General features: G+C 40.6%; 1 protein-coding gene across 2 annotated transcripts in view; it reads left to right on the top strand.

The window, feature by feature from the left end:
• The window catches only part of FLNB (filamin B), a 94,020-nt gene that overhangs the window by 24,889 nt on the left and 45,559 nt on the right, over positions 1 to 23,572 (top strand). For both annotated transcript variants that reach the window (XM_048488012.1, XM_048488013.1), the window contains exons 2-13: positions 5,032 to 5,280; positions 6,505 to 6,602; positions 8,048 to 8,195; positions 10,150 to 10,268; positions 11,021 to 11,098; positions 12,931 to 13,093; positions 16,012 to 16,209; positions 18,009 to 18,146; positions 20,480 to 20,606; positions 21,353 to 21,489; positions 22,312 to 22,505; positions 22,914 to 23,027. In XM_048488012.1, the coding sequence (XP_048343969.1) occupies positions 5,032 to 5,280; positions 6,505 to 6,602; positions 8,048 to 8,195; positions 10,150 to 10,268; positions 11,021 to 11,098; positions 12,931 to 13,093; positions 16,012 to 16,209; positions 18,009 to 18,146; positions 20,480 to 20,606; positions 21,353 to 21,489; positions 22,312 to 22,505; positions 22,914 to 23,027 (1,763 nt within the window). The remainder of the gene's footprint in view (positions 1 to 5,031; positions 5,281 to 6,504; positions 6,603 to 8,047; positions 8,196 to 10,149; positions 10,269 to 11,020; positions 11,099 to 12,930; positions 13,094 to 16,011; positions 16,210 to 18,008; positions 18,147 to 20,479; positions 20,607 to 21,352; positions 21,490 to 22,311; positions 22,506 to 22,913; positions 23,028 to 23,572) is intronic.

Raw genomic sequence — 23,572 nt, 5'->3', positions numbered from 1 at the left:
CAGATGTTCATGGACTACAAATCCCATCAGCCCCTGCCAGGATGGCCAATTGGCCATGCTGGCAGAGGCTGATGGGAATTGTAGTCCATGAACATCTGGAGAGCCGCAGGTTGCAGACCCCTGGTCTAGTTTAAAATGGCAAATAATGATTCTAGTAAAATTGCTCCTCATGTCAATAGCCACCAAACCAATCATAGAAGAGTAATTGTCGCCATTGTCCATAGGTTGGGTACTGAACAGGTTTTACATGTATCTGGCTATGTGAGTAACAGGGTGGATTTGATTTATTTTAATCATTAGTCATCAAGACTTGATTTACATCATAGTTTTCTACATATTTATTCTTTCTTGCTGGTATAATATTAATATTTATAACCAGATGAATATTTCATTTTTAAAAGAATGGCTACCTTACCCATAAATAGAGGAACTCCATCAAAATATTCTGAAACTGGGTCTGTATTATGGCCTGCGGCCATCCTAGATTTTCTGCAATAGGTCAGCCCCTGAAGGTGCCTCTGCTTACACCGATTTTCTCAAGTTTGTGTTGTCAAGTTTGCTTGATCTGCAGTTGCGTTGTCTTGCTACACTTATTTTCACAAGTCCACATGAGCATGGGTGAACTTTAGTTCTTCGCATGAAATTCAGTGGGGTTTAACAGTGCTTAACAGGGTTACCTACACTGCTTCCCCAAAACTAGGAGATGTCTAGGAGCACGTATCCTGCATTCATAGATGCCACATCTAAACACAGCAAGAACAGCCCTGCAGAACCTTAACCAGAGCGTGGGCACTATAGTTCTGTGTAAATCCTACTCAAGCAATTTGTGCTAATTGTTCTCTGTGTGGAAGATCAGCAGTTGACATGGTGCTCAGGAGTTGCCAAATTTAATTTAACAATGTCATTCTTCCCTTTCCCTAATCTCTCCTTCCTTTTACTCATGGCAGTAAAAAGTACATCTCGGTGTACTCCAGTTACCAAGGAAACTTACTGCAATAGCTTATCATGTTTCCGCTAATTGTCTAACTGCACATTCCTAGCAGTACTGGAGCAGTACAAAGTTCAAAGAGAATGTATCTGTTCATTTAGCTTGGTAACCTTTGTTTTGAACAGCAATATCTGTCATTCAAACTTGAGGGAACTTTGAGATTGTTTTACACCGCAGCAGATTGTCTGTAATTTCTAGGCAATGATCTTTTTGTTTGGTGACACCCTTGGGTGTTTGCCAGGGAGTAATTTTATTGTACCTTAAATAAAAAGTTAACTTTAATTTTATTGTAACTTAACTAAACAATTAGCTTACATAAAATAAGTTAGCTTAAATAAAAAGTTAACTTGACTAACAAATTCTAGGACAGTGATGGCGAACCTTTTCGAGATCGTGTGCCCAAATTGCAACCCCAAACCCACTTATTTATCACAAAGTGCCAACACGGCAATTTAACGTGAATACTGAGGTTTTCGTTTAGAAAAAATGGTTGGCTCCGAGGTGTGCGTTACTCAGGAGTAAGCTTGGTGGTAGTCAGTGGCTTTGCTTTGAAGCAACTGTGCAACGCTTCGAACGGGTGAATCACAACCCTAGGAGGGTTTACTCAGAAGCAAGCCCCATTGCCAGCAACTGAGCTTACTCCCAGGTAAAGGATCGCACTTTAGTTCTTCGCATGAAAATCAGTGGGGTTTAACAGTGCTTAACAGGGTTACCTACACTGCTTCCCCAAAACTAGGTCCTAGGTTTAGTGCTAATAATCAGACCTCAGCCCAGGCCAGCCTAGATGTGTGGGGGGGAGAGGTGATCCCCCCACATGATGAACTCTATTTGTGCGTGCACACAGAGAGGGCTCTGAGTGCCACCTCTGGCACCCGTGCCATAGGTTCGCCACCACTGTTCTAGGAAATGCCCTGAACAACCATTTTGTGGTAGACTTTTTAAAGTAAATATTTAATATTGATCACAGTATCTGAGTTACTCCCAGAGAATAATTGTAAGATTCCTCATGCTGTTAGCAGTGTTCAGACTGTGATGTGTTAAGGCAGGAAGTTGCCACCATTTAATATTTCTTGGTTTCAGAATGCAAGCATAGTGACTTCAGCTACATTGGAACAAATGACATCAAATGTGAACTCTGTAATCCGTTAGAACTAACATTTGACCTGGGAAAAACCATTTAACTCATGAAATACTCAAGAATCAGTTCTTTTAAATTGTGTTAACTGCAAACACTCCTGAATAATTCCAGATCACAGTCCTTTCCAGATTTTCAGTGTCATTCCAAGTCCTGTGGAGTCTTCCACATAACAAGTTCAATGAATTCTTCGCCAATCGCAAAATCCTGGGCACTTGTGATATGTGTCGTTCAGATGAAAAACTGCTGATGAACATTTTGACTTCCCTGAAGTTCCTTTATGGAACTTTCTACAGAATGTTTGCTTGGTGCTGTCTGTTGGGTACCAAGCAAGGTCAGAACTACTCAAGAGTTTGCTACTTAGTTGGTTCTGTGATTAGAATTTTGTATTTACTTTTAGCCCCCTTGAATATCATATTCTGGCAGGTGTCACAGAAACACTTTATCTTATTTCATTCTCCTGTCTGAACAGATTTCTCAGCATGTCAGCTGGCTTCGTTTATTGTCTTTGTGGAGTGCTTAGGAGAAGTGCTCTACAGTTGCAAGGGTGTGTGTGTTTGTATGTGCTTGCCCTGGGACCTGTCTACATAAAGAAGATGTAGGCTGTTAACTTCGTGTATCTAACTGGATAACTTACCAGCACCCTGACCCTATGTTTCTAGTCATGTACACACTTAATTGCGTCTCGTGACACTGGCTACTTTTGACTCGAAACATACGCTGTTTTTGTTTCTGTTCCAGATAAACTACTCTGAAGCATTTCCAAGATGGGATATACTTGTGTGTAAAACTTCCCCCTGTGGTTCACGCTCTTATGCAAAACATTCCTCTTTCTTGTGGTTTGGCTGTTACTAATCTCTGTGTTTGAGGCCACTAGTAAAATTGTCATTAATGTAATTTCAACATTAATCTAAGATAGGCTTAATTTTTCAGCGCTCTGTATCCAGTGTGGGTCTGCTTTGATGTGGTGGTATTATACATTTTAAAATGAGAATTCAGTAGCCAATGCAGAGGTGAAATGCTGGGTTTCATTACTAAGCTTTTTATTCGGGCTTGCACATGAAAGGCTACCATGTTGAAAGGCAGTCTTGTGAGGCAAGAAGCATTTGGTTTTTGAAAACATTAATACATTAGAACCATCAGACTCCAATTGTAAAACGATGGCTCTGGTCAAGACATGTGTGATGTTTCATACCCATTCTGAGGAAGATGACCTCTTCCAACTCAACAGGAGTAGGTTGTGACTGGCAATTCTTAAACCACTAACAGTAAAGTGCTAGGAGGGCCTCTTGGTCAGCCTTCTACTTTTGGTTGAGAGGGGTACGTGGAAGGAATACTGTCATGCTGTTCTGAGTTTTAAATTCTTAATCTGTGCCTTGTCATTTTAGTCTATGTCTCTATTGTGTTGCGATTTCCCTAAAAATAATTCCTTGGGGCCATATACCTCTTTAGTACCTCACAGTGTTGGTTTATTGCTTAAGCTGTTTCAAATAGCAATTAATTATACTGGGTAATAATTCCACTGTTCCTAATCTCCTATGCAATAGCTTGCTGTTTAGACTAGAGCCAGAAATAATGCAGTAAAATTGAATGGTAGTAGGCTGTGCAGGGGCAGAATCTTGCTTACTGTTGGAATGGCTGTGTACTCCCCTGGATGATCCAGGAGTGGTTAGTGACCAGCTCTTCAGCGGCAGACATGGCAAATAGTGCCTGACAAGTTAAAGTAGTAGATGGGATTCTGAGGTGTTCTCATGTTGCTTAGGAAGAGTTGATTTTGAAGTTACGCTTCAAACTTTGTTGGGATGACCTGATTAAGGAGAGTTGTTAGAAACTTTAATAAGGCATTTGAATAAAACCTTTACATATGATTACTGTGTAAACTCTTTTACTTCTAGGTACCTTTAGCTTACTATCTCAATAGGTGGCGTTATATTGGTGTGTGCATTTAATTTGCTCATGTGAACACACTCGGATAGAAGCGAATTCAGCTTGTCAACATACCCTTCCAGTGAAAATGGCAAGATAGGTTCCTAACGTTAAAGTGTGTAGGACCATCTTTGATCCTAGGGTACTGATGAATTTCGAGCTTACCAGCAATGAAATATCTAACACTTCAGTGATAAAAGGGCAAAATACTTGACATAAGAAGAGTAGATTTATCATATAGATGTAAATGCAGTGTATAAAATAAGGCCCCAAATGAAAAAATAGGGGAGGACTGCAAACAGCTGTCAAAGCAGATTTTTGTAGTCCGTAGATGTTTGTATGACCTCTAATTTGTGTGGCAGCCATTTTGAATGCTTAAGAACATAGGAGGTTTCAGATGCCCTTGTTTGTTTCAGCCTATAGGTTGTGGCGATAACTAATCATGAAACAAACATAGAAAGGTCAGTGAAGTGCTAAACATCTTAAATAATCCTCCACAATAATGAGTGAAAAGTTGTATATCTTTTAAAATGCCTACTGGAAGATGGACATAGCTGGCTGCCTGTTAGCACTGTTTTGGTTGCCTAGTGAAATTATATAAACATATTGAGTGTACTTTATCTAGCAAAAAGCTGTGGGTTCAGGTGCTTGGGAAGGTGCATTTTCCTATGGATGGTGGTTAGCTAACTTGTTCAGTACGGTCCAACTTGATTTACGGCTTAAGTAGGAGGGACTGTGGCTCAGTGGCAGAGCATCTGTATTGCATGCAAGAGACCCGACGTTCAGTCCCTGGCATCTCCAGTTAACAGAATCACATGGCAGAAGATATGGAAGACCTTGGAGAGCCACGGCCAGTCTGAGTAGGCAATATTGAACATGATGAACCAAAGGTCTAATTCAGTATTAGGTAGTTTCTTATCTTCAACTTACTGAATACATTACTTTACACTATTGAGCTGCTGTTTGTTGTTGTTTTTTTCAGATAGTAAAGCCATTGTTGATGGTAACCTGAAACTAATCTTAGGGCTGGTATGGACTCTTATCCTCCATTATTCAATCTCTATGCCCGTCTGGGAAGATGAAGGAGATGACGATGCCAAGAAACAGACTCCAAAGCAGAGACTGCTAGGCTGGATTCAGAACAAAATCCCCTACTTGCCAATAACCAACTTCAACCAAAACTGGCAGGATGGCAAAGCACTGGGTGCTCTTGTTGATAGCTGTGCTCCAGGTAAGTCTTCTGTGTCCATATTCTTTCCTAATGGCAGTAATAGTCCAGTCATTTGCCAGCTTTGCACTTAAAGCTAGCAGCATTGAAATTGCCCTAGAATCACAAGCAGTAAAGGTTTGTTAGAGGAGCTCTTAGTGAAATATTCACAATGAGAGAATCAATATGCAAACACCACTAGAGAGTTCTGCAGGTTATAATACATCATCTTGGTTTCTAAGACATAGGAAGTCATGGAAAGATTACTAAATATTCATTTGTATTACTACACATTTGCTACAGAACAACTGATCTTCAACTCCAGGAAGTATTGCATAGATGATAAAGGCTTTTCTGCAATACTTTTGTAATAATAGAGAAAATTCAACATCCTTGGGCTACTGTTACATCACACCGGCTACCAGTGCTGTTCCAGGGAAGTTTTAATCTTCCTCTAGTTGATAGAGTTCTGTAATTCAAGAGTCCGCTTGCTCCTACTAAGCCCTCTAATAAAGCAATGTTTCAAAATCAGTACTGTGAATCAACTTTAGGTTGGCATTTGACATTCTTCTTCAGAGTTTTATACTGTTTGGTCCTTTCCATTTTTTAAGTCTGGACTTAACTAGGCTCCTAATACAACCTTGTCAGTTACAACATTCCTTTCTGGTGTAGTAATAGATAGAAAATAAATGATTAATTTTATCTTAGGGGATTCTGTTGTGATTTAGCTTATGATCTCTAGGCTGATAGAGCTGTTCATTAAAGTAAGTATACTTAACTGGGAAAAGAACTTCCTGCTACGCTTCATGGGTTCTAAGTTGTCTTTTGCCAGGATATATTGGAGCAAATAGATCTCTTGCAAAAAGACTGCTTATTAGAAGTAAAATCTCATGAGTGGCAGAACTGAGTGCTGGAGCTGAGCAACGGATTCAGTCTAGTAGGGCAGGTTTTGATCAGGTGGATCCTGCATAGTGGTCAGTCTGCACTGGCCTTGGTTCTTCCATCTGTGAAATGTTCTGCTTGTATTCAGCATTGTTCAGCAGCCTTAGAACTTCCCATTGTTCAGGAAGAAATAAGAAAGTCTAAACTAGGCACTCTTGAATTGAAAATTCACTGTGGCTGTTGATCTTTAGCGTCACTTCAGTGGAAGTGTATTTCTGCCTTCTGAATGGGTGCTGACAGGACCCCCAGGTAGTGCTCCCTTAATGTAAAATGCCATAAGTCTGAAGTCTAAGAATTTTCCTTTAGGTCTCTGCCCAGACTGGGAAGCCTGGGACCCGAAGAAACCTGTTGATAATGCCCGTGAAGCCATGCAACAAGCTGATGACTGGCTGGGTGTCCCTCAGGTAAGCAAAAGCAGACTCCACCCTTCATGAAAATGAACTTCTGCATTACACTGCTTTATCCTGAAGCTTTGCTGGTGGTTTGAAGCAAAAAGTATCCAGTCTTGTGGTGGCTGTGGAGTCGCAAAAATAAAGCTGTGCCTTGATTCTAAGGCAACACCCTTCCAGCCTAGTTTTGTGGAAGAGCAATTAAATGATCTGCTGAAATATGCAAGTCATGGAACACAATCCTTTCCAGGCCAGTTGGGCAGGGAAATAGTTTGCTCAGTAGTGAGATTATTGTGGTGAGCTGATAGAACATAGGGCAGTGGTGGAGAACCTCTGGTACTCCAGATGTTATGGACTACAATTCCCATCAGCCCCTGCCAGCAGCATGCTGGCAGGGGCTGATGGGAATTGTAGTCCATAACATCTGGAGTGCCAAAGGTTCGCCACCACGGACATAGGGCATTGCTTGTTGCTGGCCACTTGGGTTCAGCTAACTTTCTAGTATCAAGTAAGAACAGCTAGTTCTATTTAAGAGCTTTTGAAGTATGAGTTCTTGGCACCAGTGGTTTGCAGGTGCTGCACTGGTGATCTCTCACTGTGCCTAGAGGGATTAGGCCAGAGTGTGTATTAATCATCATCAATGCTGCTGAAAGCAGTCTCTCTGGGATATAAAATTCCTGTTTATGTTTAGAAAACTTATATCCTGGTTTTCTGTTATCAATGTGATGTTAAAGTAGGCAATAAGAGCTCATCATACAGTGGGTTGTGTTCTACCATCTGTTTCTGCTGACTTTTTTGCACTTTGCCCTGATCCTGTTTGTGACACCTTTTCAGAACAAAATCTCAGATCAAATAAGTAAGTGGCTACTTGTTTAGGAAGAAACAGGTGCCCAGATGCCTGTTCCTCTTCTTTGGCTACTTTCCTTAGCAGTAGAGTTTGTACCACTAAAGTTTATAGAGACAGGCAATACTTGAGGAACTCAGTGGAACAAAACCTTTTGAGAATACTTTCAGCACAATTTCCTGGAGCAACTGTTTGTTGCAAGTATGTACCATCAAAATGTCTTGGGTCATTCTGCTGTGATAGGCTTTATTAGCTTTTTTGTATTCTATTTTCAAATAGTGTAAGGTTACACAATGTTGCATCCTACCAAATGCAAAATCAAGGTGCTCACCAGCATATCTGTTTTGCCATAGACAAGCTGAGGATCTGGTCTGGCAGTCCTTCAGAACACAACGGGGGTATATCATGGGCATAAAGCAAGAATGCTTCACATACTGTTATAAGAGGGAAGGGATGACCTCTTGTGCTGCTCCTTCAAGCTGCAGCTCCTGTGTTGGACCTTGCTGTGTTCCTGGGCTCTTCTGACCCTCAGGAGCAGCTTCTGACCACATGTAATGTGAGAATGTGTGGCGACATCCACTTCTCATTAATTTGTGCTGTAATTGATGTTGGTCAGGTCATCACTCCTGAAGAAATTATTCACCCTGATGTGGATGAGCATTCCGTAATGACGTACCTATCACAGTTCCCTAAAGCAAAGTTGAAACCAGGTGCTCCTCTGAAGCCTAAACTTAATCCAAAGAAGGCAAGAGCATATGGCAGAGGTAAGGTCTACAATGCTGTTCTCTTTTTTAGCGGTTGAGTGAATTCACACCTGTTGTGTGAAGACCAGTTTATTCTTGTTTATTTAAATCCTGTTTGTAGACAAACTTCCAAGTTCTATTGTATTCATTTGATATGGTGCCAAGAAATATGTGGAAACAGTCCAAAGGCCACTCCTTCTTTCATGTGAATTTCCAAACTTTGAGAACCAGTTGAGCAAGCCTGCTATCTAATGTTGTCCTGGGCCATATTTGAGTGGTCTAATTGCCCGTGTTCCTTCCCACCCTTTAAGATGGAGACATCAGCCTGTTATCAGAGGGTGGAGAGCAGTTGTTGACTTTGTGTGAACCTTTCTTAGAGATGGGTGGGTCTAATGCTGCTAAGAATGGGAAAAGGGAACTGTAAGCTTGTACTTATTCTAAAATATAATGACACAAGTGCCTCAAGTAGACATTTAGATTGGAAGGAATTGTGGCCACGGTTAAAAATTTATCTTAAAATAAGGTCAAATGGCTTCTCATTGTAATAGAATTCTTACTTTTCCCCTGCTTTAAAGTAGTCCTGGGAATATTTGTCAGGCATGTGGGATGAATTTACTGTCCCATAGCATATGGAGGTCCTATGGCTTACTGAACTCTGTGGCAGAACATTCTGGGTTCTTCAACATTCTCTTTCAACATTCTCCTTCAACACAATCCAGTGTTTGCTCTGAGCTTCAAGTTTACAGAAACATGGGAAACAATGTTCTATAGTAGTGCAGTTAGATTTAAGTCCAGTAAGAGACCCAGTGTGGTGTTGTGGTTAAGAGCAGGTGGACTCTGATCTTGAGAACTAGGTTTGGTTCCCCACTCTTCCACATGGGTTGTGGACTTCTATCTGGTGAACTGAATTTGTTTCCCCACTTCTACACATGAAGCCTGCTGGGTGATGTTGGGCCAGTCACAGTTCTCTCTCAAAACTTTCTCAGCCCCATCTTCCTCACAAAGTATCGGTTGTGGGGAAAGGAGTTTGTAAGCCCCTTTGAGTCTCTTTACAGGAGAGAAAGATGGGATATAAATCCAAATTCTTCTTATTCTGCAGTAGCACCTCAGAGACCAACAAGAGTTTCAGGGTATAAGCTTTTGAGAGTTAAGGCCTTCTGACTAGGATAAAAGGACTCAGATCTCCATTTCTGCTTTACTATGTCTCACAAAAGGAACTTTCTCTCTCTAAAGTTTACACTCTGAAACTTGTGTTGGTCTCTAAGGTGCTATTGGACTCAAATCTGCCAACCAACACAACTACCCATCAAAATTATAATAGTGCAATGTAAGGTGGCTCACTAGAGAGACCATAAGTAGTGCATCGTGAGGTAAAGGCAAGGAAGCCCAAGACCATTGAATGCTGGGATCATGCATATTGTGTACGTATGGAAATTATAAACTATTAATCCATGGAGACTGAAACTGAAGTAGTAGTGTGCTACTAACTGCATAATACAGCATTTCTGCTAATAACTACCAATGCTGCTTGCGTTAGGACAGTGTAAAAGTAACTATTGTAACTATCTGGGGCAGTGCTTGGTACTACTAGCACCACAGGGCAAGGTTCTTCACTGAGTTTCTGAGGTTAAGCTGTGGCAATCATTTTGTGGCTGACTCTGCCTTCTGCAGCAACCATTTTGTGTCCACCATGTCATGTCATAATTCCAAATGTACCTGCTTTAGAATATGGCATTCAGATAGAATTGCTGAAAATGGGACATTCGTATTTAGAGGCAGTGTATTTTTTATTAAAGTCCCAGAGATTAATGAAGGATGGCCATTTCCATCATGATTCACTGATGGCTTTATGCATTGAAGGCTAGGTGAAACTGAATGTTGACAACTCCTTAAATATAATTTCTTTTTCAGTGGGGGAACACAAACATGCATTTGTTACATCTGACATTGTTCTTGTAACACTTACTTTTTACAGGGGTTGAACCCCATGGAAATATGGTAAAGCAACCTGCCAACTTCACTGTGGACACAATCAGTGCTGGTCAGGGAGAAGTAATGGTCTTTGTAGAAGATCCAGAAGGAAACAGAGAAGAGGTGCGCATATCTAGAAGTCTTGGAGTTTTTGGAATTTGCTGATCACTTTCTGTTTTTGTATGCATGGAATAGTATTCTCTTGGACAAGCAGGTGAAGATTTGAGTTTGGTGGATTTGATCAGGTCCCAGGTGTAGCCCTACAATGATGGGATCCTGATGGCAGGAGTACTTTCTGTCCCAGCCATACTAGACCTGTAAAAGTAGAGATTTGATTAGGAGAACTGCACATTTTTGAGCTAGTTCTCAAGACAGTGTTATTGAATATATCCTCAGAAGTCAAACTGGGTTGTGTGAAGAGGAGTCAAGACATAGCTCCTTTCCCACATAAACACTGCTCCAGAATAGGTACTGCTAGTGTGAAAAGGAGCTGTCTGGTGACACTTTCCCACATGGTCTTTACTGATGGGTATTTTTATAGTGGATCACAGAGTGTACCTGCTGTAGAGATTCCCACATTGCTAAAATAACTTCAGAGGTGGCCTTCAATGGAAACTAGGTAAATATGGCAAACAAAACTTTTTTAATCTTCCAGGGTTTGTCCTAGTGAAGGACAGGTCTTAAGACTTGTCTCCTGGGACATCTGTTGTAATGGTTTGGAAATCAGTGTGAAAGAGAGTGAGATGAAGTATACACTGCTTAGCACAGCAGGGTACAAAATGAAACACTTTTCATAACATACCAACAACTTTCCACTCTACAGGGTAGAGTTACTGAGTCAAGGTGCTTGAGTCTAACTGTCACTTTTTCATTAGGCCAAGGTGACTGCTGAAAGTGATAAAAACAAGACATATGCCGTTCAGTATGTGCCAAAGGTTACAGGACCTCATAAGGTAAGAAGCTGAGAATTCCAGGAAGTGGCAAGTATGTTTGCTGAGATGTGACTGAATTATCAAGTGTGATAGATGTATTTAGGTTTGCTGACTTTCTCTTGTTCCATTTTTAATAGCATACTCCTTTCCTCCTGAAAACATAGGCTTATCTACTAGTCCTTGTTGAGGAAGTGATTTGATAGCATAATGACCACTTTAGAACTTCAGTGTAATGTTTGTTCTGAATTCCTTCTGATGTCCAAGAGTGTGTTTCCCAAAGGAAGTCAGCTGATTTGGGTTGCTTTATTCTTTTCCCCTTCATTTTAGCAGTGCTTTAAAGTTGATGGAGAGAAAGTAATTTTATCTCTTCACAAAAGATTTGAGTTTTGTTGAACCAAGTGTAACACATTGCTTCTGTAAACAGGTTGCTTCTGTCAAGGAGCTTCCGAACTGTTTGCCCCAATTATGGAGTTGAAGCACATTCTGGTAGCTATTATGAGACTTCTGGGTGCATGACCACTCATTTTTAAGATTAATCCGTTTATTTATCTACCTGGGAGAGCTGACCGAAGTGGTCCAACATAGGACCAGAAAATGGTAAAGGGGCCTCTAGTCCATTCTCTGCATCTAATTTGAGGTTCTCCCAGTAGTGTGAAATGTCACCATGGTACAGGAAATGGTATGTGGGAAAGGCTGCAGGAACTATAAAGTGTCCTTTGAGTAAGAGAATGCTAACCTTCAAGCCACTGGACTTTCCCTCTTCAGTCTGCTGTAATTGGCCGCTACTCCTTCCCTTCTTTCAACTGCTACTCCATGACTTCGTTCACTGAACTGTGTTATGCCCAATGCTGTTCCCACCCAGCACTGTCTGTTGCTCAGCCTGCCTGTCAGTGTTGCCCAGGGAATTTGACCTCTCCCTAGCACCAGCTGTACTCTGCTCTGCCGTGCCCATTGCTGCCCTGGTTTTATTTGCTAACAGTTAATGGTTCATGCCCAGGTTGCTGTAATTTTCTTACTGTTTTCCACTACTGTCTGGGAATCATAGCTAGTGCTGTGGGGCACTTGTCACATCTTTTCACCTCTTTGGTATTGGCATAGGCAATGTTCAGATGGCTGAAGGAAATCTTGTAAACCATGATTTGCCTTTTTTGTGTTTTCTTTTGCTAAAAGGTGGGAAATAGCTGTTTTATTTACTTTAATGGAGTTTTGAATATTCAGAAATTCTGGATTTTCTAAGTTCCAAGGGATCTGAATCTAAAATCCAAATCCAGATTTCAGTGTTAATATACATCCCTGTTGGTTACAAATTGGTAAAATGGGCAAAACCTATTAAAGGATAGCTGCTTCTATCCAGCTACTTCATAAGATTCTCATACTGTGCTGTTGAGGTGGCAATTGGTGCTATGAATTCCTCCCAAGATTTGTTACTTATTTGGAGGGGGAGGTTAGAACTGACAGTGGTGGTGGGAGGGCAGGAGATATTTCTATGTATCTGGAAATAAAGGTTTGGATTTTATGCAGTGTGAGCAGAGCTGTTCCAGAAAAAGCAAACTTCCCTTCTTTCATTGTTCTCTGTTCGTATTGCACTGCTCTAAGTCAATGGGCCTGAAAGAACAGCATGGAGAGTAAGTTAAGTAGCAGCATTGGGGGAAAAGGGGTGTGGCACATTTCCCTTCTCTCCTCTGCAGTTAGGAAAGCTATGCAGTTGGAGCAGATGCTACTTGAAGGTTCATTTGTTTATACTGAGATTCTTGTTTGTAATTCAGTTTCATGAGTTCTGCTCATGGACACATTTCAATGTGAGACCACTGTGAACTTGCGAAACTAGCTTTAAAATGTTGTTACATTTTTAGGTTACGGTTCTGTTTGCTGGTCAGCACATTTCGAAGAGTCCATTTGAAGTAAATGTTGACAAAGCCCAGGGTGATGCTAGTAAAGTAACAGTAAAAGGGCCAGGTCTTGAAGTCACAGGAAATATAGCCAATAAACCTACTTATTTTGAAATCTACACAGCAGGTAAGATGGAATAAAGATTTGTATAGATTTGCACTATAAAATTCAGCACAATAGTTCTGCTGTGGAAGAATGGCTTCTCACTTTTCTTTCAAGAGCCACTGTCGATGTACATTTCTGTTGTGAAGAAACATTTTCTATCTTGAGGAGTAAAGGAATACATGGTACTATACAGATTAGATTCAGCAGTTCATGGGTTCAAAGATCACAGTACTTTACCTTGTTCTCTTCCTTGATCCTTTCTGAGTGTAGGATTATTTATTTATTTACATTGTTTATAGTCCACATTTCTCATAGCAACTCAAAGGCAGATTACACATAGTGAGTTGATACAATCAACAAAATAGGACATTTGATAATCAGTGCATTAGGATTTTAGAAATCTAGAACTGCCAGAAAGAAGTGAAGCATAACATAAGTATTAACATAAACTTTAAGCAGTGCAAAAATTGCATAATAGTAGCTTAAAATAAGATACACACAACAGTATAGGCCACAGTCTCTAATAATTTATTCAAGTAGATTTGTGAACCATTTTGTACAGTGTGGCCTTATTACCTGAGCAGAGAAGACCTCCTGAAAAGATAAGTTTCTGCAGTTCTGCAGAAAGCCAGGAAGATGGGAGCTTTCTCGACTTTTGGCAGGCCATTCTACAAGGCAGAAGCCAGATTGAAGGGATCACTCTTTTATGTCTATTAAGATGGTCATACTCATTGAAATTCTTTCCACATCTGAACATGTATATGGTTTTTCCCCAGTGTGGATTCTCTGATGGGAAGGCAGATATGAACAGTCCTGAAGGTGTTCACACTCTAAGCATTTATTTGGTTTTTCTCCCAAATGAGGAATTTGATGTTCTTATGATCTGACCAGAAAATCTCTTTCCACATTCTGAGCATTTTAACAGTGTCAATCCAATGTAGATTCTTCCGTGTTTATTCAATTGGCTTCTATATCTGGAGCTGTCTTCTCCATGCTCTGAGCATTTATATGGTTTCAGTCCTATGTGAACCATTTGATGTTTTTGAAGACTTGATTATTAGTCATGTTCCTTCCATACCAAGCATTTCTATGACTTCTCCCCTCTGTGCATCCTTGGATGGATAGCGAGGTATGATTGCTAATTGAAAGTTGTTCTGCACTGTGAGCATTTATGGGACATTCCCCCTGTGTGTTTTTTTAATACATAGGAAGGGTTTTTTTTGCTGTTGCTTGAAACTCTTTCCATACTCTTGAGTATTTGTGTGGTTTCTCCCCAGTGTGAGTTCTGTGATGGAAACAAAGCTATGAGCAGTCCTTGTCTTTCCATATTTTGAGCATTCATATGAATTTTCCCTAGTGTGAATTCTTTGGTAGATATTCACTTCCGAGTTATGCCTTGATGCTCTTTCCGCACTCTGCACATTCATATTGATTCTATCCTATGTGAACCATTTGATGTTACCAAAGACCTGATTAGTCACAAAAGTTATTTCCATGTTCTGAACATTTGTATGGTTTCTCCTCTGTGAATGAATTTATTTGTATGTAGCCGTGGATCATTACAAACACATGAACAGTTACGTTTCTCCCCTGTGTGAATTCTTTGATGGTGCATGAGGTGTAAGCTCTGACTGAAGCTCTTTCCACACTCTGTGCATTTCCACACACTGTGCTTCTCCCCAGTGTGAATTCTGTGATGGTTGCCCTGTCCAGAACTGCAACTGAAGCTCTTTCAACACTCTGACCATTTATAAGGTCTCTCCCTTTTGTATATTCTGCAATGACTGTTATATTTTGTTTTGTCATTTGATGTTTTCCATGCCATGGGGTAGTCATTCTTTCTCTTCCCTTTGTGGAGTCCTCCTTGGCTTTGGATGCCATGGACTTCATCCTAACAAAGACTGGATTTCTTGCCATCACTGTCTTTTTGGCTTTCTCCCTGCCTCCTGATTATCCATCAATTTCCAAGGGTTCCTGGCCTTGATTCTAGGGGCCATGGGACTCATGTGGACTAATAACCATGTGGATTTGCTGGGGCTGCACTGAAGGAGAATGTGGATTTGAAGTGTGGATTTGCTGGGGCAAAATAGCTCACTTCTGCATTAAGAGAACTGGACTGAGACTGCAGCAGTTAAACCTTGGAGAGGATTAGACACCTAAATTTACAACCACCCCTGTTTGCTAAATAAACATAACAAGGAATTTCCCAACTGAGAGGCTCAGCCTTGCTATATTGCGAAATTTTAAATTGCTTCAACCCTTCGGGACAAGAAAACAAGTAAGCACCAACACTGCTAAATGCAAGGTTTTCTGTAACTGACAACCCTGAGGAAGGGGACCTGGTTAAATTCATGGAGAATTCTGGTTTTTGGGATGTGGCTGGAAGGAGGCTGGAATATTTCTGGGCCTCCGCTGCAAAAATTGAACTCCTAGAAATTCTTTTCAGGAAAAGCTAAGCCTAAACTCTTCATACAGCCTAACGTATAGCCTTCATATAGCCTAAACTCACTGAAACTGGCACCTTAGACTTCTGCCTTCTCTCCCTTTCCTTCTATAGTACACACTGTCTCTTGAGATCAGTGCACACTGCACGATATACTCTTATATGCTGCAAGTATGAAGAGCCAATATGTGTTTGCTTTAAAAATAAGGACAGTTAACTGGATAAAAGTGAAGCTTTAAAATCATGATTTGAGTATGTTTAAAATGTTTTGAATATCATTCATGTGCTGAATATAATGTAAGAATTAACAAATATACCAAGAGAAATGACGTACATGCGGCACGCAGAATGTATGCATGCTAACTCTAACGTTTATACAGGGACGTATTGCCTGCTTCTGTTCCCACATTGGTGCTTGCTAGGATGAAAAATTACCAGACTGTTCCACCGCAGTTAAACTAATCTGAGATGGCCTGACTGTGTCTTTGCTTTGTAGGAGCTGGTGTTGGTGACATCAATGTAGATGTGGAGGATCCTCAGGGGAAGAATACAGTGGAAGTTATGGTGGAGGACAAAGGCAATCAAATCTATCGCTGTGTATACAAGCCTTTGCAACCTGGTCCTCATGTTGTAAGAGTGGTGTTTGCTGGAGAGCAGGTTCCAAAAAGTCCCTGGAATGTTCTTATTGGTGAAGGTGTGTGGTCAGGACAGATTTATACCTGCTTGTCATATTACTGGGTTTAAAGAGTATATGCTTTACCAAAAAAAAATGCAGGGAGTATTCTAACTGGTTATCAAGCATTTAAATACAAAGTAGATACTAACTGGGCTTGGTTTGCCCTTCTTCTCTGTTTGGAGACTTCTGGAGTTGAACTTTTTCTTACACTCTTTTAAAATCAACTATATTCACCTTACTTTGTGTCTCAACTTTTTTACCTCTTCCTTTACTGACACTTGGCTTTCTATTCCATCCTTGCTTACTCCTGTGCTTTCAGACCTCTGCTCACCTCTCCTGAGCTACTCTCAATTTGTGCGATGTTGGACTTCACTACTCTTGGCTTCATAGTTGGGCAAGCTGTGTCGGTAAGAGGGCCTGCAGGGTGACTTGTGTTTCTGCTGTCTTTCCTAAACATCTAGTCTGTGGGTTTGCAGCCTGAGGCAAAAACTGCTGGTTTATACAAAAATGATGCAAGCAACTTGTCTAGTAGTTATATAGCTGTTGGCAAGCAATCTTGCAAGAAGTCAAACTGCTTTAACCACAAACTGCTGAACTTGTTTGTGAGGTTAGAAACTGAAGCTCAGCTGTCTGTTGTACTCCTACTTCTCTTGGTGTGGTCAGATAGTCTAGGACAACTAGTATGTAGGCTGGTTTGGGGAACAGACTAGAGGTATAGCAGAGCAAGTTTTTACTGGGTGGATTACATTCTGCTGCAAGGGCAGCATCTGGAGACTCTAGATAAGTGAACACATAGTTAAACTGGAAACCTACATTCACATTGAAACTCCTGCAGCACCAAGATCTCTAACCATAGTATAGTGGTCAAGTACTGAAAAGCATGACTTTAAACTGTTCTTTCAACAAGCCTTCTAGTGTGTATAGAGGTTCACTTTAAATGTCTCTGCAGTATATACGCCTATTTTTCCCACCTCAAGAGGTGGTGGTGAAGAGGGCCAGACTCTAATCTGAAGATCCGGGTTTGTTTTCCCACTCCTCCACATGAAGCCTGCTGGGTGACATTGGGCTTGTCATAATAACTATCTCAGCCTCACCTACCTTACAGAATGTCTGTTGTGGGGAAGGGAAGGTGATTGTAATTCACTTTGAGGCTCTTTAAAGGTAGAGGAAAGTGGGGTATAAAAGCCAACTCTTTTGTGTGGATTTCCTTGTTCTGCATGTCTGTTTTTCAGTTCACATTGCTGTGGGTGGTCCTCCCACTATTCTGCATGGCATGCAAGAATAGTAATAAGACTGCTTTAACAGTTCTAAGCAGTCCCAGGTTCTATATTGGACTCTTTCATGCCGTTCTTTTCCTTGGGGACACGTTTTGAAAAAGTTGGATTTGTTGCCAGAATTCCAAGATGGAGAGCTATACTTTGCAGGCATGCTCTAAAGCACAAGACACCAGGGAAATAATGCTTTTTTTTCACATTAGGATAGTTTCTTCCCTCTTGCTATTGTCAAATAATTAAACTCTTAGATGGAAGTAACCAATCTCAAACGTTCAGGGATGTGTTGGGTTTCATCCATTAAACATACCAAAAGCAAAGGCTTTTTAACCATAAGTTGCAGTCCCCAAAATTGTGTATTACATAATATGCCTTGACAGACTAGTGTTGCTCTTGAACACTGTAGAGTGGTATTTGCATTTCATAAAGTTAAATATCATCCATCACAAAGCAAAATGAGTCAAGCTGCTACAGACCAGCTTGGTTAGGTATAAGCTCTATAGGAATCAAAGACTGTATTGATGTCTGTCTGCAATTTACTTGTAGCCTGCAATCCAAATGCCTGTCGTGCCAGCGGGAGAGGCCTCCAACCTAAAGGAGTTCGGATCAGAGAAACTGCAGACTTCAAGGTTGATACCAAAGCTGCAGGGAGTGGAGATCTCCATGTGTTAATAAAAGGGCCGAGTAAGTATTCAGCTTTTAAGCATTGCTTAGCCTTTGGGGCAGGCCTGCTTTCTTCCCTTGACAAATCTACTTAATTACACAAGACAAATATGTGTATCTGTGGCTGAAAGCATAAAATGGCCCGCTGACTAAGCGGTAGCATCTTCTTTACTTATTTGTAGAGAAGTAACTTGAGCTATACGGCTACTCTTAGTGAGCTTGGAAAGCTTTGTAGGTTTGTACTGCTGCTTTTGTGCCAAAGAAGCATATATTTAACAAGGCTCTTGGCCAGAAGGTATCTGAATACCATGATAGCATTAAGCTTTTATGAGATGTTTGTTCAAAATGTAAAACAAACAGATCAAACTGGAAGAATTCTGAGGGCAAACTGGATCTGACAGTTTTGTGTGTGTGTTAGACACGGATCTGCCCGAGATGTGGGTGGAGTATGTCAGCAGGAGGATGAAGTGTTTCCTTGCTTTCAAAAGTTGTTCCCAGATGGCATTTGTGGAGTTACTGTTTGAAGAACAGAAAGTCAGTTGGTTACTTAGTTTTCATTCTTGAAGACACTTACCTGAAAATACATCCCATTGAACAAAGGGGTATTATTCTGCATAAACATGATGGGAGTAGTACTTGGACTGAAGGGTTTAGAATTTGGTGGCTTATCGAGCCATCTCATGCTGTCCTGTGTGATAAGGAAAGAAAATGTTGGAGCTCTTTAGAAGCTGGGATACCTTCATCATTCATATGAACCCCAAACTAACAGTTTTATTTTTAAAACATATTGGCTTGCCCATTATGATTATATCAGGGCTATGGGGATGCAGGGAATCTGTCATTGAGAGTGAATCAACCTATGCGGCTGAATGAGATGGTGGAATGGGGCATAACACTGTTGAATGCCAACCCATAATACGAAACCTCTTTTAAGTAGAAAACTTGGCATGGGGTGGGGTTCAACCCAACCCCACAAATTTCCCACAGAGTTGGAATTCAACTTGAACGGAACTTACTATAAGCATTTTTAAAAAAACATCCAGCCTTATTGATAGTTCTGTATAATTTAAAAGCTTGCATACTGTTTTGTGTCATAAGTTTGATGAGCAAGCCCTTCCTGTCACTCCAGAGTCACACCAGTTGGCTAAAAGTCAACAGTGAGGGGCAGAGACATATTTGGAGATAAAAAGGTATTACAATTAGTAAGTACATCTACTATATGTGCATGTGTTTGATGGGTTACATACGACATACAGTCAGTATGATGTTAATAGCAAATTCAGCTCTTTATAAGCTCCAAACTACCACCACCTAAAGAATAGATGTTGTCACATAAGATGTCTAGCTGTTTCTAGGCTTCCTCAAACATGGGAGAGAATATAAGACATGACGTGCAGGATTTCAGTTCAGTAAACTGACATTTTAGTTGTTGGAAACATATGGGAAGTACCTCAAGATAACATGATTTGATGCTATCTAGTGCCGTTGGTTGACTATTTCATTTTTAAAAAATGGACATTGGAGAAATGTTACTTCCCACCAAAAAAGCAAAATTTCGTACTTCCTGGTATTTACTGTAACCCACTCCCCAAAACTCAGAACTAGAGTACTCAAGCTGAGGCCACAGGATCCCTTGTTTCTATCGCAATATGAACAAGACAGTCATATGTGTATGCTGGAATATAAATGGTCAGGAGCTGCCAAAAATTCATTTGCCATCCCTATGGAAACATATCATTTTCACATTCTTGCAATATAGTTGGGCTTGAGTATAGGCACCAGATTTGTTTCCCTTTTGGCCTCTGAGTGACCCAATCACTTTCAACCATCTACCAATTGGTACCTACGGGGGCTGATAGAAGTGTCCTGTACCAAAATGTTCCTGGGATGGTGTTTGAGCACTTGGTATGAATGACACCATTGCCAATTGCGCAGTACTAAGGACAATAGGCTTGTATAAACAAACGTTAGTATATTTAGACTGAATCTCTAGGAAACTAAATCAAGTAGGCATTCCCTGAATACTTGTGGTCATGAGGTCTGACGAATTGCAAGTGTTCCTTGTTTTCACATATGACATGCATAATGTTGCAGACTAAGGAATAACATCAGGGAATGGAATAAGTGTGATAATATAACCCTTTCTTTCATCAATCTCTGCTGGAAATGTTTATGCCATCTTTCTGAGGAGACAACTAGAATTTCTTTTCTCTCTTTTTTTTGCAACCTTTTTCTGGTTGAAAAAATTTACCTCATTCTTTGGAATCTGATAGAAAGAATGAAATGCCCTGTTGCCTGAAACGTGAGAAATGGACTGGGATTATTAAAAGTTAATGTTGGTTGTGTTTCTACAGAAGGTTTGGAGGAACTTGTGAAACAAAAGGAATTTGTGGATGGGGTATATGCATTTGAATACTATCCATTAACCCCTGGGAAATACATTGTCACAATTTCTTGGGGAAGTCACAACATCCCAAAGAGGTGAGTTAGAACACAGTGTGTAAATGTGTGCATTGCCAATAGAGTACTGTGTAGGCTGCTGTAGTTGCTTCTAATAACAGAATTAAGTCATTGCTGGTAGTATGAATCCAGGACATTCTCTTGTGTTTCAGGTACTAGTATTATATCTGCTAAACCTCGTAGTACCGCTGCTAAAAATAGAGGATGTGGCTTGTCTGTCTCTGTAGTTTCATAACTCAGCAGAGCACTTGAATCTTGTTACTGAGGTTCCCAGATTATTGCTTGGTAGGGGCCAAATTAAACCCCCATTCTTGGGTAAGGTAAGATGTGCAGGAACATTAGATCCCAGTTCGTTTTCAACAGACATTGTGTGACTTGGAAGCTTGTGCCTCACTTGCCAGTAGCTTTCTTGGTCTGTTAATCTGGACAAAGGTGCCTGCACGAGAAACCTGTTTTTAAATGAGCTCTGTTTTTCTTGAATTCAGGCAAGGCCTGAAATAGTGTTCAGTGTGTGGAGGGACAGTGGTAATAATTGAAGGCTGCATCTTCCATTTGTTAAACAGTTCAGTTTTGCTAGGGTGGCCATTGGCAAATTCTTCCGAGATTTTGTGTGTGCGTAAAGAGGTAAACAGTTTTTGTGGCCTTGATACAATCATGAGTTTACCAGGGTGGGCTGGCTTAAGGGGAAACAATGCAGTATTTTATTTGGACCTCTTATCCCATTCTCCTTCTTTAGATCTTTAACCTAATCTGTGTTTCTCCTTTAGCCCCTTTGAAGTTCAAGTAGGTCCTGAAGCTGGTCCTCAAAAAGTAAGAGCCTGGGGTCCAGGCCTTCATGAAGGCATTGTTGGTAAATCTGCTGACTTTGTGGTGGAATCCATTGGCCCAGAAGTAGGATCATTAGGTAAGCCTGTCTGGGCAGAATTAGAGAAACTTGCAAAGGCTGTCTCAATTTAAATATATATCCTGTGCTCTATTAAATGCGTCTTAGACTAATTGCTAAAAAGCAGATTTTCTCGATAAAAAGCTGCATTGTGTATTGGAGATCATCAGTGTGTGCTTTTCTTTCTGTCCTCAATTAGACTTACAACCAACCAATTAATGAAGTGCTGTTTGCAGTATCTGTATTCTTGTTTGGGATGTAGATTAAGTTATGGCTGAACATATTGTTTAATTGTTTTCGTTACATTGATGTTTATATGGTTGTTAGCTGCCTCAAATGTTTGAAGAGACAAAATATAATTATATCTGTATGTAAACACTGGCGAGCAAGTAGGACGGACTGCTCTAATCAGTCTGATTTAGCCATGCTTCTTTCTCCAGTTCCCAGTGTTGAAACACACACAAGACTGTCTGCCTTAAGTAGGCAGGGATTGCAAAAGTGATGGCAAAGTACAGTATTTGGCCCTGCTTGCCCTAGAAATTCTACTGATGTAATGAGGATTTCAGGACTGCTCTGTAGTGGAACATTGCTGCCCACTGAGTGCATACCCCTCGGGGCCCCTCGGGGATAGGGCGGTATAAAAATCTAATAAATAAAATAAAATAAAATATATACCGGGAGCTGCCTCCACCGAGACCTACTTCAAAGAAAGGGATTGCTGCTGTGTATTAAAATCAACATTTTAGAGATACTCAGGAGTCTAAGTAATGTGTGACATCTTCTCTATCGGCAAAACCACAATTGGCAGTTTTTACAATTCTAACATACTTGTGTCCTTTTTAGGCTTTGCCATTGAAGGTCCTTCCCAAGCAAAGATTGAATGTGATGATCAAAATGATGGCTCATGTGATGTGAAGTACTGGCCCAAAGAACCTGGTGAATATGCTGTTCACATCATGTGTGATGATGAGGACATACAAGACAGTCCCTACATGGCATTCATCCAACCAGCTTCTGTAGACTTCAACTCAGACAAGGCAAGGACACTATCTCTTTAGATAATAAAAGTTTCTTGAAAAAGTTGTTCTATAGAATGGCTTTTAGGGTACATCCTAATGTTTACTTTCCCCATTGAAGGACAGCCTTGTTACATACAGATTGGCATGGGGAACTCTGGAGAACATTAATGCAATTGCTGCTGCTGCTTCATCCAGTGACATAGCAATAGCTAGTACAGGTCTGTCCTGGGTTAGTCTGGGCACATTTTGTTCTAGCAGTTGGTTGCTAGAGTCATTCTTTGAGGACTGCAACAATACAAGGCATTTTTATATCAGGGTTTCTTCCAGAACAGAAAATTGTCTCTAGCAGTAAAATGTGTACAATCAACGAAGAATCTTGGTTGACCCGTCTAATGGCATTTTTCCACACTTGCTCATCTGTGCTAGGTGAAAGCTTATGGCCCAGGTCTGGAGAGAACTGGCTGTATTGTGAACAATCCTGCAGAATTTACCGTTGATGCCAGTGAAGCTGGGAATGCTCCTCTGAAGATATATGCCCAAGTATGACCAGAATTCAGATAACATTTGCTTCTGATAAAGATTTGCAATTACATCATTAAAATTTACCTAAGGTGTTTTGCTGTGGCAATAGGAGACTTGCTTTTAAGTATATTTGAGAGTTGAACCATATTTGTAGTCTTAAAACACAGACACTGATCAGGTTTTTAGCTCAGAGCAGGTTGAAACTTGCCTTTAATGCCATGGGAGCTACCTTCTTCCAGCTCCCTCCCATATCCATCTGGTTATACGCTGCCTTTCTGACAGTTGCAACATCAGCCTCCTCCATGTACACTGCCATCAGGGGAGGAGAGGTAACAAGCTACACTTTAGATAAGGAAGGTACTTCAGAATGGGAGTATGTTGTTTAAGGCAGTGACATGCGTGACTAAATGTAGCACAATAGATTGACTAGTGCAAAGTAGCTTGTGGGCATACAGTGAAAAAACAGTAAGAACTTGGTTGCCATTCTTGTTGGCAGGGAGCTCTTGCACCATTTTCTATTTCCCTTATGCTAATCATTATTTTGATTTTATCACACTCTTCCC

The sequence above is a fragment of the Sphaerodactylus townsendi genome, linkage group LG03 (assembly GCF_021028975.2).
Source record: "Sphaerodactylus townsendi isolate TG3544 linkage group LG03, MPM_Stown_v2.3, whole genome shotgun sequence".
NCBI classification, from domain to species: Eukaryota; Metazoa; Chordata; class Lepidosauria; order Squamata; family Sphaerodactylidae; genus Sphaerodactylus; species Sphaerodactylus townsendi.
The sequence above is the reverse complement of the archived record's forward strand: the minus strand, read 5'-3'. Positions and strand labels throughout refer to the sequence as shown.